Genomic DNA, 15035 nt, shown 5'->3' with positions numbered 1-15035 from the left:
TAGATTTATCGCATGCGAGGCCCCGATTTGAAAAATGTGCTTTCAACGATACCAAAGCTTGAGTGCACGTGACCTTGGGCACTCCCCGCTGTTGGGCACTAGTTTCTTATGGTATTTAGGTGGACGTTATGAACTGATGCAAAATCGTTCTCAATTAACGGCACTAGCATTCATTATACGATGTGTTCGAACATTTACAATTCAGTTTTGGGATTGCCAGATACGAAGCTACAAATTAAAAGTCACAAACAAAGCTTTCACTGTCAGGGTTCCTTTAACCCTTTAAGCGCTTATGACGACCTGAGCTTGTCGTGAGCGTCACTTTTTTGCTTATGACGACCTGTGCGTGTCATAGCTCTTCAGCAGTGTTTCAAGAGGCTTTTGACGAGCCCAGCTTGTCAAAATGATGTTTTGCTATTTGAAACATAGATGGCACCACGGGTTCTGTGATTGATGCTTTTATAATGAGAGTCTGCACATTAAACGGCGAAATGTTTGCATGATGGTGCGAAATATGATGAATAAAGCATTTTTAGTAAAATGCTTTCTCACGTATTTTTCTGTTTTGAACATGTTACTGAAGCATTTCACGTCATAAAAAAATTTGGCAATTTTCTAACAATTTTTCGTAATTTAGTCGGCAATTAAGGTATGAGGCCAAGTGGAAAACGTTGAGGGGGTCCGCTCTATGCACGGCTGGTGCAGAAGCCTAGCTCCGGTCCCAGCCGCAAATAGTCGTACCGTGTCAACGTCCCCTTCCCGTAGCGCGCGTCATCGCAGCTACGACGGGTTCGGGCGAATAAGGCAACAGGCTAGCACAACAAACAACACTTTATTGCTACGTTAGCAATAACGCGTAAATGTCGCGTAGAGGGATAGTCCGCTCTCGTAGAAAAACAAAGGGTAACGCTTACACCTTCGGTCGATGATCGGCTCGCGGGTCTCGGGGCGGTGAGATGTTCCTTCGCAGGTCAGCAGGGCACGAGCGACCGTCTGCCTGTCTGCTAGGTTGTTTTATTCACCTCCCGTGTCCCTCCCCACCGCGAGGGTTGTTTCCCTCGCAGGGCGAGTTCCCTTTCCCGCGAGCCGGGATGCGAGGATTGACGCGAGGAGCAGCGGGAAAGAAGGGGTTGTCCGGAAAGGGCGAAGGTGCTCCTCTCCTAGTGGTCCTTTGACTCCCGCCGTCAGTTCGCGATCGCGCCAGCCTTAAGGGAAGGAAATGGGCGCGCGTGCTCTCCCACAACGTCAATTTTTTTTTCAAAATGTGACTTCTTGGTTTTTGGTCATGCTAAATGCGCAATTTATCGCTCATCATCATGCTGCATAAAGTTTCTGTCTACACAGTTTCTTTGAAAAGATACAAGCAAAAATGTTAGACCACCCATCATCGATGAAACCGAAACTGAAAGTGCCAGTCTTGTGTGCAGTCTTGTGTGTATTTTGTTGGTTATTTAAGAATCATATCAAGTGCAAACGTGTAATAATGCTAATAGCATTGTAAACCAATCATTTTTAATCATAAAAGTCATAAACTTCTCACCAGGTAGACTTGCAACGTCATAGATCTCAAGGACACGTATTTGAGCCTGTCAATCATCAAATTTGCTTCGCATGACACTGTGTGTCATTTCAATAAAGGCTTGGCATCGGGCTTGGCCTCTACACTGCAAAAACTTGCCTCACAAATGATCGGCACAGTGTCGCAAAAGCATCCCATCACAGCTCTGATGCTGCAAAGCAAGCTAGAAAAAAAAGGGGGAGTTTCCGCTCGAGCAAAAGCACACAAGGGTAAGGTCTAGAATGGAACTAGCTACAAATATCGAGGATTTTAGGGCTCTTGATCACAAGGAACACTGATTTTTGGGCTAGTTGGTTTTCCATCACCGATCACTTAAGTGCGTGCAAACAAGGACAAAGGGAGGCGACGACAACACAAGCGTTTAAGCGCTTGTGTTGTCGTCAGCTCCCTTTGTCCTTGATTGCCCGCGCTTAAGTGATCGCTCGTGATCACCTTGTGTAAGTGCTGCACCTGTTTCAAATCTTTTTTGTTTATTTTCTCAGAACTTACATTTTTGGTATTTTTCCGTACGCGAACATTCATAACGTTATTGCTAATAAAGATTTTTGATTAAAACTTGGCAAGTTCCTTATCACATTAGTGGGTGTGCAATGAACCTCAGTAAGCAAATTCGTGCCACAAGATTTAATATGGCTGCCTGTTATATGAAGGTGCCCCTAGTGTTAGCGCATAATTTCTTGGTTATTTAATCATTATAATTTTAATATTCATCTGATGTAATTTGTTTTGGTTCATTGCACTGGCAAAAGCTTCTTTTATGTCCCTACAAAAAATTAGGTTTTTTTATTGAGTGGAATTGGAGTTAGGACTGTTCGCGTAAGGCCCACTTTTAATGATGTTTTTAATTATGAGAAGTTAACAAAAAGTGGGACTTGCTTTATAATGCTCACATGCTCCTAAAAAGGTGTGCTTTATAATGTAGATTAATAATATCTAGTGATTATCGCTTTAAAAAGAAATTTTTGCCGACCTTTGGCCTCATACCTTAAGGGGTTAAATGCATTTTTGTCAATTTGCAACCGGATTCCACTTAAAGGGACAATTGAGGTCCAAAACAAAACGTAGGTTGCATACATTATAGATTTGGTGTGCGCTCACACAATCGGCAAGGAATTAAGGTTTTTGCTGAGCCAGGATGTAAAGTTGAGCAAGGCCATATACAAGTGTGCCAATTTTGTTTTTACCTGGAACACAGCCTAGGAGGAGCCATAATCTCTTATTTGTGGTCTCTGATGAGAAGGCTTTCGTCCACTGACTACATCAATGGCCGAAAAACGATGAATTTATGGTCACACCTGAAGGATGTTTTCTGTGGATATGTGCAGAAAACATCCTTCAGGTGTTACCGTAAACCTTTGACAAAACATTTCCTCTTGTTTGTAACATAGCTAGACTGAGAAGCTGCAAAAGCCCCCTTTTTTTTTGTACTCGAAATTAGACAGCTGTGCTAACGTTGTAAGCACTTCTAATTATTCATTTTGCCATCCTGGCAGTGAAATTTTTCTTACCTTATGCACTGCTCCTGTTGTGTGGAGTCGTGTAAAAGCCGGCGCTGTGACAATGTGTGGCTTGTGTGCATTGCAGGATGGGAAGTGAACCAGCTGGATGAGAAGCTTGTGCGCCTACTTGCCTGGCAAAGGCTGCAGCAGCTGCTTCCTGTCAATGGTGTCAATGGTGGGTGTGTTCAGGGTCATACCATTGAGGCTATGGAGATCTTGCCTGTTGATATTGATTAGCGGGTCTGTGCAAACACGATTACCACGCCACTGAGGACTACAACTACTGGCACGCTTTGTGGTGATGACGACATTGTGGAATGCTCAAGTCGACCGTTGAGCTATTTGGTGCATCTTAGGAGTTGGGTTGTGGTAAGGAATGAAATGCGGGACTCACACCGAAGGTTGTTGAGCAGGTACACTTCAAAGAAGTGCGTGCGTGCATGGTCACAACGCACAGACAACGATCATACGTGAACAAGAAATGGCAAATGCTTCTTTCTCTGTCAGCTCTACTGACTGATGCTTGTGGCTGCTTGAGCACTTATCAGGCCAGCCTCTGTGGTTTTCCTCACCAGCCTGTCACTAGGCCTGCTAAGAACATCTGAATTATCAAAGAGAAGGCTTGAGCTGCAGCTTTTACAATGTGCAAGTACATGTGCACCACCTACACGATGACTGCTCCCTCAGACAGTCTGTTACAAAAAGGTTCATTATCAATAATTCGCTGACGCTGAGGTTTCTAAATGCTACAAGACGCACATGACGTCAAATGCGCCATGGCAAAATGGACGGTCGCCGGCGGTAGGCGAGGTTTACAGATGGCAACTTCTAGGGTTTGTTTTCCACTGAAATATTTTTTTACAGCTCACTCTTGAAATCTGTATAGGCATAACAGACCCTCTACTTCTAGTTTTCGCTGCAAACCGTGTCATGGCCTCTTTAAGAAGCTGAGGATCTCTCGCCACTGCTTGGCTGCCGAGTCCCCCCGCTCCGGCCACTCTCTCTCCTTCTTGTTAGTTGTGCCGTACGATCCAGCAGAGGTACATTACGAGCCTGGTCATCATCCCATTCACAGAAACATCAAGCAAGTGTCCCAATCACCCAACCGTTCCCGTGTCGGGCGAGAGGGAAGATCTTTAACACGGTCGTTTATACATTGGCACGTTTGGCTGATGTAGACTTTACCACAGCTTAGTGGAATACTATAGATGGTTTCTCTAGCCCTTTCCGTGCTCTGGCAATATTCTGCCTCTACCGGAAGCTTGCCCAAAGATGCCTCCTGTTTCGCCTGTTTCGATTTGCTTTGCTGGTTGCTGCTGCCTGTCTTGCAATGTTTTCTTCGGACAGAATGATCTGGCATTACTGTGTAGTGTCAGGATGTTGTGTGCAATTTGAAATCAGTTTGCTGTCACAACGAAAAGTTTTCCGAAAGAGCACCTGGATTGCATCTGACAGGTCACAGTGCCCACGATTAACTGGCAATTTGTTTGGAACACTTGACTCAAGGAAAGTAAAGCTTAATGTCTTCACACTAACCCTAAGGGCCCTTGTTGGAGGGTATTACATGGGAGTGGGGAGAGGGGATACACACACGAAAGAGAGAAGGCAAAATCAACCCTAGTGCTTGAAATACAACTATAAAATATGTTAGGCAAAGCTAAAAAATTGTAAGATATATATATATATATAAGGTTTCGAAAGAATGTTCCTGGCTATTGGTTTAATTATATGAAAGAAAACTAGTCACAGTGAAAAACATAACATTTATTCTGAGCTTTCGGCCGGGGACCGGCCTTTGGTAAAGGCCGGTCCCCGGCCGAAAGCTCAGAATAAATGTTGTTATGTTTTTCACTGTGACTAGTTTTCTTTCATATATATATATATATATATATATATATATATATATATATATATATATATATATATATATATATATAAACGTGAAGTTAAGGGGAGACACTGGTCTGAAAATTGCTTGTCTCAATTTTTCGTATTTCTGGCTGAAATTTACACACAATATGTATTTTCGACTGTTGAAAACAAATATGCAATTACTTTTTGTCTGTCATGCATGGATTGTAAGATATTGACTGTTCCATACACTTGCATTCTGCCCAGACTTTCGACAGCTTTCTCACAAAATACCTTTATGAATTTCATATCACTGCATCCTATAAAGACCAGAGAGTGCAACATAACCATAACTTAATTTTTAGCTGGATCCATTCAAAAGTTATGGCCTTAACAAGTACACTAATGAGAAATCAGAAATTGTTGCTTAATTTTACTGTTAATTAAATCACAGTTATTAATAAAAATGTTGTAATTTCTTGGTTTTCTTGCACTAATCAATGCATAAGCTTTCAAATACCGCAAAAATTATCAAAATCTGACCGCTACATCAAAAGATACTGTGGGCAACAGCCTATAGTGTGATGAAAAATGTGGTTTTGAGAAAATGAGAAAAGAAGTTTAGAAACATGGTGGGCACTTATTTTGAACTGGAAAAGGCCTGAATTGTTGTTCTTAGGATAGCAGAAGCCACCAGCAACATAATCATCATTATTCTTCTTAGCATGGTTTCTTTTGACACTGGTCTCGCTGGTGATATGCTGCATTCTTGCAGCTGCCGATATCACTTCCTCCCGAATGCATGAGCAATTCTGAACTTCTAACGACTGCGTGCCATTGCACTGTCATCAATTAGGCATCTCCGCAAAATGGCGGACAATGCGACGATGCACCACTGTCTAGCAGAAGCATCCTCAAGCATCCAAGATGGAAGGAATAATTTACCACGTGTGATAGAAATGCACCAATGCTGTGCGAGCACTTTTTTTTTTTTTTAAAAAGCGCAGTGGCTTCGCCTCTGCTAGATGAAACGCGTTCTTGTGCTAGGAACAGCTAATAGAAAAGTGTGTGTTTCAAATGAGACCAAAATGGCTGTGCTACTTAATGTGGTTCCTGCATGATGTGCTATTGAATGGGACTTCTTGAGGTGCTTTGGTGAGCAAAAATGGTCATGAAACTGACTTCAAGACCAAATAACCCGACAAGTATGCATTACATGTCTGTAATATTTTGGAAATGACTTTTTAGACCTTCTAGATTATAAAAAAAAATATTTCAGAAAATTGTTTTTTTTCAAAATTTTTCCGCCTCCCAGACCAGTGTCTCCCCTTAATGCATCTTTATGGCAGAGACATAAAGTATAACACTAATATGAAGTTTAGACATGTAATATGATGGAGGGGTACTATACCGTGAATGCATGTGAATGCACCTTTCCAGGGAAAAGTCGCACTGCCGCGAAGCTCCACTTCAAGGTTAAATGAACATATTACACTCGCACAGATTCATCATTTCTTAAGTTTAAAAGCTTGTTATAGATGGTTTCGCTGTTTGCAAACAAACTCGCATGCACCGAACAGGCTGCCCAAGAAGACTTCCGGTGTGGCACTTCCGGTAATACTTTTTCAACGGTCCCAGCGGTGTTTGCCTGGTTTGTTAGAGTTTGTTGCTGTATTATTTCTAGCGAAATTTTCTCAAATCTGTTTGTATCTATGTCAAGGGATTATATGAAGGGGCTCCAGGACGTCGCACGGGGGAGGTACAAGGGAAACTGCAGGCGAGGAGAAGTTGCCTGATACACTGGATAGGGAGGTGTTGTGCAGTTCAGCTTTTCTACTGGAGCTAGAAACCTGTCTCCTGCCACAGGTGCATAGGTGCATACACATTCATGTAGTTTAGTCTAGGCACACAACGTCATGATAGAATTATTATTGCGCTTGTGTCACACGGGGCACTTTTGATAGAGATCGGCGCCGATCGGAATCCATCGTGAGTCAAACTGTTCGGTGTGACTGCGAAAATATTGACGTATTCGTTACAGTAGAACCCCGCTGATACGTCTTTGAAGGGACCGTAGGAAATAAACGTAAGAGATGGGAAATGTAAGAGCCGAAAAACAGAAAAAACGACAAAATATTTAGTGGTACAGAATTTTATTTCATTGCTTACGAGCAGCACGAAAATTGGCACGCTCAGTCGCGATCTAGTCGATGGATAGAAACGCGGAGCTGGGGACAGCCTCATCCACAGAAACGTAATCAACGTATGTGATTTTTTTAACACCAACAGCTGTAGGCATGAAAGAACTAAGCACACACAATCACGACCAGCGCGGCGAGTCCGACCGCGAACCGCACGCACGACCATGTGAGCTCCGACCAGCGCGAACTCCTCCCGTCCTCCAACAAATAACGATGATGATGAGTCTACGCCAACGCGATGGCAGAAGTGAATGCCAATCTCGAAGGCCTTGCTTTCACGAGCAATTACGTCATAGACGCCATGTTTGTGCAATACAAATCTCAAAGGCTATGTTTTTGTCAATAGTAAATGCCAATCTCGAAGGCCTTGCTTTCGCGAGCGATTACGTCATAGACGCCATCTTTGCAATACGAATCTCGAAGGCCATGCTTTTGTTTGCATCAATTGAAAGATCCTGTTGCTTGCGCCTCTCATGCGGCTAATATTACGGTTAAACCAAGCCAAGCTGCATGAAAATGCACCATGGCCGCTCTCTTCGGTAGTCACTCGGTCGGCTCCGAGCGCACTTCACGACGTATCATACGGGAACGGTCCGACAGTTACGACGTAACAGCGGGGTTCCCAATACATTGTATCCTATGGGAGCTATGCCGGGACCGGCGGAAAACGACGTAACAGCCGGGAAAACGCAGCAGTGAGGAACATAACAGCGGGGTTCTACTGTATGTGATGACGTCAGGTGAGGCTGAGTCACGTGAACTACTATGGTTTACTCACGAATACACTATTCATGTGTGCAAGTTAACCACTTACGTCTACACGCTTCTTTCGAAAAATAAATGAGCTAGAGTGCGACGATGTCCATTGGCGGCAACACGACAGTCGATGAGTCATTTGCTTGCACCGATGTAAACCCACTTGCAGGCGTCGCTCTCATAAAAAGCAAATGCAACGGCGTCACTGATTGGCAACAAAACATGGGTACTGCGACGTACACTGTGCGGTGATTCGCGTTGACCGCGGCTGCATTGGTGTCTCGAGTTTTGCTTCGAACTGTACACAACACTGATGAGGCTCCGACTGCAAGAAACACCTTTACAATAGATTTTTGGTGTTAGCCAACTCTCACATTTTGTATCCACTTCAGGTGTCAGTGCAGCTATCTGTCATAGGTGGAAGACGACGGCATCCGATGTGTTCCTTGTAATTGGAGACCTTCGGCTAATGTCTGAGCATCGCCTGAGTATGCGTTGAACTTTACTTGCTTTTCATGAAGTGGGCAGAACAAATCTACGCGCTCTTCATGGGAATGCAGATTTTGTCGCATGATCGCTGCAATCAAAGGCGCTCTTACTGCCTTCATCTGTCAAGAAACAGAACGTTTTGACTTCCAATTACAGTGAACTCCCGTTAAGACAAACTCCGTTAAGGCGAATTCTCGCTTATGCCGAACAGAGAACCGTTTGTTTGGTTTGCCATAGACTCAATCCAAAAAAGTTTCGCTTAAGACGAACTGCCCAACTGTACAAACTTTCGCGGTGATCGACAACGCTGGTGATTCTGCAAAACGAACACTGCAGTCTCGGTGGGGCATTCAGGTGACCGAGAAAAAGCAAAAAAAAAAAGGGAACACAAAAGCGCTTCCCCGAGCAAAGACGCGAAGCAAATCGCGGAGGGCGCGAGATAAAAGAAAAAGAACGGTCAGCGGATAAAGCCAGCATCCCCCTCACCCCCAGCCTGCGGGTGGGTGAGGTGCGGGCTTTATCAGCAAAGAAGGCAACAAAAAGAGCAGGGGGATTTACAACTGGGACCCCCAAGCCATTGCGTCCTTTTGTATCCCCCCCCCCCCTCCCCGTTCTTTGGCTTCCCAGCTGGAGTATAAAGTTCTTTGGTTTCCTAGCTAGAGTACCAAGGAGAACAGAACACAAGAGCTTGGGACCCCTCCGCCGTGGTGGTCAGAAGGGCAAACGCAAGGGGAGTGAAGGAAAAAAATTAAGAAAAAGTGACAGCGGGAACAAAAATTGTCTGTGCATTACAGTCGAGTACGAAACCGAAGCCACCTTTGCGGCACACTCCCGTCAGAGGGGTCAGGTGCATTGTCGTCACCATCACACAGTGGCGGCCAAGCACATTTTGTGGTCTGTTCGCGTTAGAGTAGTGCAGTTTGCGTAGGACATGTGCGCGTTGTATCTGTTCCCATTGAAGTGCAAATTTTGATGAGCCATTTTGATTATGGAAGTGCACGGCAAGGGAAGGCTATTTTGTACACTATATATAGCTGCGTTGTGTCTTTTTTGTGGTGCGCGAGGCTTGTGACCGTGAGTAGTGCGATGGGATATCTTAAGCTGCACGTCGATCAGGAAAAGTTACTACAAGCCGAAAACGGGAAAATATCCGGACCTCGAAGAAAACCTTGCAGACTTTTTTAAGCAACTCAGCGTATCATCAAGGGCGTCCGCAGAACTTATTGCATCGGGGTGCGGGGGGGGGGGGGGAGAGAATCCGGCACTGACAGCTTTCACTGCCGCGACATGACGTGCAAGATTAATCAGTAGTGTGCAACGTGCAAAATTGTTGGAAATAGAGAAGGCCGGGACCTGAGTGTGCTAATCAGTTGTGTAGCTCATTGCTACCGCATAGAAAAATATTATCCGAAATTCCAGGGAGGGGCAGCTGCCCCCCCTTGCACCCCCCTCCGGACGCCCATGCGTATCATGACTTTGTCAAGGCAACAGCACACGACCGAGGCGTATCCAGAAGTGATCTTAGAGGCAGCAAAACAAGCTCACAGAAGAAAAGGAACTGCCAGGACAATAAATTTACATTATTTGAAGGAAAATCGGGCTTCTCTCTTTCTTTTTTTTGTAATCGTCAACATAGGAGCGTGCTAGTTTTATCATTAAAATATGGTAGCAGTATCTTCATGAAATTTTTTATTTTTGAACTCACGATATCAGGCGCTCGTACGACTCATGTAAATAATCTGCTTGAAGGCATAATTTTTATCTAGATCAGCCAAATAAATGCTTTTTCTTGTCTCTTTGCCCTCCTGTAAGTCTACTGTATTCAGCGTTTTCAAGTAACGTATTTGGATGCATTTAGCATGTTAGCATCTCTCTTTTTGGGGGCACTTCTGATAAGCCGAACTCCTGATAAGACGAACAAAGGACCGTGGTCCCTTCGAGTTCGTCTTAATGGGAGTCTACTGTAGTTGCGGACTGCCGACTGCATCCTGGCACTACACATCAGTGCCCGTGTTGCAAGCGCTTAATCGAAATGCTTCTATCCGCAGAAAATATTGAAACACAAGCAGCCTCTGCCAGAAACACATGCTAAAAACACGTTAAAACAAGGTAAACAGGAAGTTTTCTTGGGAGCGTTTCCGGTGAATGCACAACATTGCCAGAGAACGGTAAGCGCTGGCGGAACGGTCATACGGCTTATATGCTCGTAAGTATAGTAAATCTTAAAACTTAACATATTTTACGGTTATCACTTGCATTCTACCGAAACTCAGATCCTGCTACTATTCAAAGTTGCTTCCACTTCCTTTGAACCAAAAAGAAAGAAATTTGCACATGCCTTGTTTCAATTTCAAAAAAAAAATATTGCACAGGTTTGTTGGGTCATGACAAATATGCTAATTTTTTTATATGTGATATATACTATTCGAATTCGATTCGGAATTATTCAACCAAATCGCTATACGCTTCGAATTCACTTTGAACCTAAAATTTACTATCTGCACAAGCCTAAACGCAAGTTCTTTTGAGGGCAATCAATGTTTCATGCATACATCGTAGTTTAAAACAGATTTCGATAGTTTTTTGATGATACGAAATTTCAGGTGATATGAATATTTTTGCTCTCCTGTGAGATTCGTACCACTGAGATTCTACTGTATTCCGCTTTTGAGGTGTTCGGAGACATCGACCAATCAGGCTACTTCCAATTTGGTCTCTAATTTCTGTACCCATTTGGTCAGAGTCTGTTTTTAGCATGGTGCGCATATTAAGAACTCTCGTTACTGATTCCAGAAGACTTGCATTGCTGGCTTGTAGACACTCAACAGTATCAGCCACTTCTCCTCTTCAGCCTTTGTCATAGGTCCGGGCTTTTTCGAAACACCACCACATAACCAGCTAGAAGCAACAAACGCAAAACATAAACGAGAACAATGCAAGACCATTTGAAAGGATTGAGTGGCCACGACATCGCCAGAATGGCAAGCCTCATTGCTGGAGGCAAGACAGAGAGCTCAATTATAACTGACATGTAGAAAAGCAGTCGGTGAGCATCAAATGGTTGTAGCACTGTCGTGGCCTTAGAGTTCGTCCAAATGCGCGCGGTGTAGATGTCATTGTCCCACGTTGACTGACGAGTGACATGAAACTGTGCAGAATTGGCATCGGGTGATGCAGCCGATAAGTCGCAGCAGGTAGGCAGTCCTTGCATGCAAAGCAGAAAGCTCATGCACTGTTCGTCGACCCAGGCATCGGCCAGCTGTACTGCAGGCAGCGACAGTAGTCATCCCAGGAACGGTAGCAGCAGCCTCTGTAGAAAAGCAGTCGGTGAGCGTCGAACAGTTTCGGCAGTGTCACGACCCCTAACAGCACTTATACTCTAGCTGCACTGACGACAATGCTGAGGCATTATTCCAAAGCCCCAGAAACAGAAGCTAAGAGCTGTTCCACATTGCTGCCCAGCATCTGCAATGTACTATAGTCGATACAACTTAAGAAGTCAGGAGAGGCCCCGCCCGGACGACCGAAGTGCGGCAGCCGATCGCCTCACCGGACTGACAGAAATATTCCCGCTCATGGCACGCGCCCAATTGTTTCTCCGAAAGGCGGAGCCACCGGCCGTCCCGCTCATGACGTCAAGCCCAAGTGCGCGCGCATTGGTGCAGTCCTGTGTTCATATCCACCTTTGAGGAGGAAATGCTGCTGACTTGTAAAGTTTTATCCGACTATAAATACCTTTTCAGTTGTCAAGCTCTGCCTGGGAGCAGTGTGAAAACGTGGCCCTCTGCCGTTTCCTCTGGTGAGGTGGCGCTGCCGCTGCAGTCAGCCCGGTTATCTACGGAAACTTCACAAGACAGCAGCGTACTGCCGACCGAATGCCAGTTCTCGTTATTTCATGCTTTTTTTTGCGCTGCTCTCCTTGGCATCAATTATTCAAGGAATAGTAGGGGTGTGCGAATATCAAATTTTTCGAATACGAATCGAATACGAATATCCACCGTCGAATATCGAATCGATTATCGAATATCAAAGGAAAACTGCCTCCACAGTAACAATATTTTATTTAACATGTAGCTATTTGAAAAAAAAAAAACAAAAAACATTAACAGCCTGACTGGCAGCTACCTCCAGAACACAATGTCCAGGCTAGCACAATGCACATGACCACACTATCAAATATCACGGCACAATGAAAGTAATGACTAGATGTTATCATGAAGAAATATGAGTTGCTCCACATGATCAGGCAGCAGGCGCTCCCTTCTAACAGAGACAAACCCCCTGCCACTGAAAAGGCACGCTCGCTTGGAACAGAAGTGGCTGGTATAGGGAGGTACATATGGGGCAAAGCTTTGCCAGACTGGGGTATCTGAAGGTGCCTACAGTCCGCCACCAGTCACATAGGCCACTGTCTTTCTTCAGAAGTGGTCCCGCATAGTGAACGAGTGGTAGTGCGGCACGTTACGGCCGCATAATATTGAAAATATACGGTTACATGATCGCCAACAACGCTGCACGTCGGAGATGCACCAGCAATAAATCATACGTATTGGGGCGCTCGTCGCAGGCAGATATCGTGCCTCCGTGTACTTACAATCTTTATCGCTCCTCTCGGCAACGTTTTTAGCTATACGAACGCAGCAGAAATGTGGAAGACGAGTTATTTTATGCATGATAATCGAATCGCATATTCGAATTTTTCGAATATTCGAAGTTATCGAATACACGATTTTCGAATCGAATACGAATATTTCGGATGTAATATTCGACGAATATTCGAAACTTTCGAATATTCGCACACCCCTAAGGAATAGCCTTTTTACTTTGTACACTGTGTAAAAAACAGCTAATGGGTGAATGAACAGGACACTGAAGCTTCTCGTTCAAGGCATATTGTTTCATGTACATATAAAAAAAGGACCGGTACAACGCACAGATTGATGTAGCTAAGCATGCTGCTTCGATATTGCCACGTGGTCGAGACGGTGAAGAAGGCCACAGCCGGGCTGTTCAAGACGAAACTTCTTTATCGGGCGAACTTGTACCCAGGAAATGAAAAGTCAAAGTAGCACCAATACACGCTGTACTGATATCGGCAATCACAGTCGCCGGCCATTGGTAATCTAATCTGTCGTACGGCGTGTCGGCAATTATATACATGTGGCATCGAAGATTCCAGCATTATCGTTGGTGGTCACGTTATTTCCAGAATAAGCTCATTGTTCGTGTTGAACGTGCAATCTTATCAAAAGATTCTAAAATAATCGGGAACGTTCCGAGACATTCTGGCACAACCTGCGCAAGGCAGTATGTATGTACGCATGTAACGGGTCGGTCACATAAAAATATAAAAAGCATGAAAGATGCACTTTATTGGTTGCTACAACTACCATGTGACTGTTTTCTAGTCAACAGTTCGTATATGTCGAGTGAAAGTTCATCAGCATAACAATGAAAAAATTCAATACTTCGCACGTGAACGTGAACATATGGTATGCACAACCAAGAAGAGGGAAGCAGCACCCCTCTAGATCATCTCAAACCTTCCGGAATATGTCTTCGCAAAGGCCTACCTCATCCAGGGAAGCTGACACACTTTTGTTTGCAGTCTTAATAAAGCCCAGTATCTTGGGCGTCAGCTGCTTTAACGAACCTTGCTTGAAATCCCTGCACTCAGTTAAGTAACTGTCGCAGCAACTGCTAGCATATCAAAGCTTAATAATATCTGGGGTTTACGTGCCAAAACCACAACAAGATTTCGAGGCATGCCTTAGTTTAGGGCTCCGGAAATTTCGATCCTCTGGTGTTCTTTAACGTGCACTTAGGTCGCACAATACAAGGGCCTCTAGCATTTCGCCTCCATCGAAACGCGACCGCCGCGGCCGGGATCGAACCCACGGCTTTTGGTCAGCAGCCGAGCACCGTAACCACCATACCACCGTGGCAGACATATCAGAGCTTAAGTCCACTATGCATAGATCACATAGTGTGCCCTTTGTGGCTTTGTGAATGATGTATCTACACAGATAATAAACAACACTGTCCTCTACATTTCCTCTAGCATAACTGTGCTCTTTGCAAGCATGTTCTAGTGAGCTGCTAGGCTCCAGGCAACTTATTAATGTCGTTTTCTGCTCGAAGATCGTGAGAAAATGCTTATTCTCACTCGAAGATCGCAGTGAGTTGTAACCGCTCCTGCAGCCAGTCACAAAACACCGAGGCATGTTTGCTCACAAGGCAAGCAGCACTTTCCTGGCGCACAAATGACAAACACAAGCAAAAAAAAACGTTGAACGCATTGCAGGCTGCAAGCTTCAGCGCCTCTGCCAACGTTGCCTGCGCCACTCCGCAGATGCAAAAGAAAGGGACCAGGAGCCGCGGCGGAGTTTGACAACTGAAAAAGTATCTACCTAGTAATGTTGATCATCTGCCCATTCCAGATTACTGCCCGAAAGGGATAAAAAGGCATGAAAAGTGCCTGATGCCGAAAATCCGTCGGATAGTTAGATAGTCGGAGTTGAAGCCTTAGCACTCAAGATTAAGTGTCCCGAGACTTGCTCAGGACACCAATTCAGTCACTCATGGAATATCCTGCCATGCAGTGTGGTGCCGGCAGTGCCCATGTTTGTTTGTTGTAAACTAAAGTGACGCAGTTACGTT

General features: G+C 44.6%; 1 protein-coding gene across 1 annotated transcript in view; it reads left to right on the top strand.

Moving 5' to 3' along the window:
* LOC119378095 (PHD finger protein 12-like) overlaps positions 1 to 15035 on the top strand; it is a gene marked incomplete at its 5' end in the record, with an annotated part of 40385 nt that overhangs the window by 20164 nt on the left and 5186 nt on the right. Inside the window, one exon of the mRNA XM_049411702.1 lies at positions 3164 to 3253. Within this exon, the coding sequence (XP_049267659.1) occupies positions 3164 to 3253 (90 nt within the window). The remainder of the gene's footprint in view (positions 1 to 3163; positions 3254 to 15035) is intronic.

This window comes from Rhipicephalus sanguineus, unplaced genomic scaffold, assembly GCF_013339695.2.
Source record: "Rhipicephalus sanguineus isolate Rsan-2018 unplaced genomic scaffold, BIME_Rsan_1.4 Seq685, whole genome shotgun sequence".
Classification (NCBI taxonomy): domain Eukaryota; kingdom Metazoa; phylum Arthropoda; class Arachnida; order Ixodida; family Ixodidae; genus Rhipicephalus; species Rhipicephalus sanguineus.
Note: the sequence above shows the minus strand (reverse complement) of the source record. Positions and strands in the feature narration are given on the sequence as shown.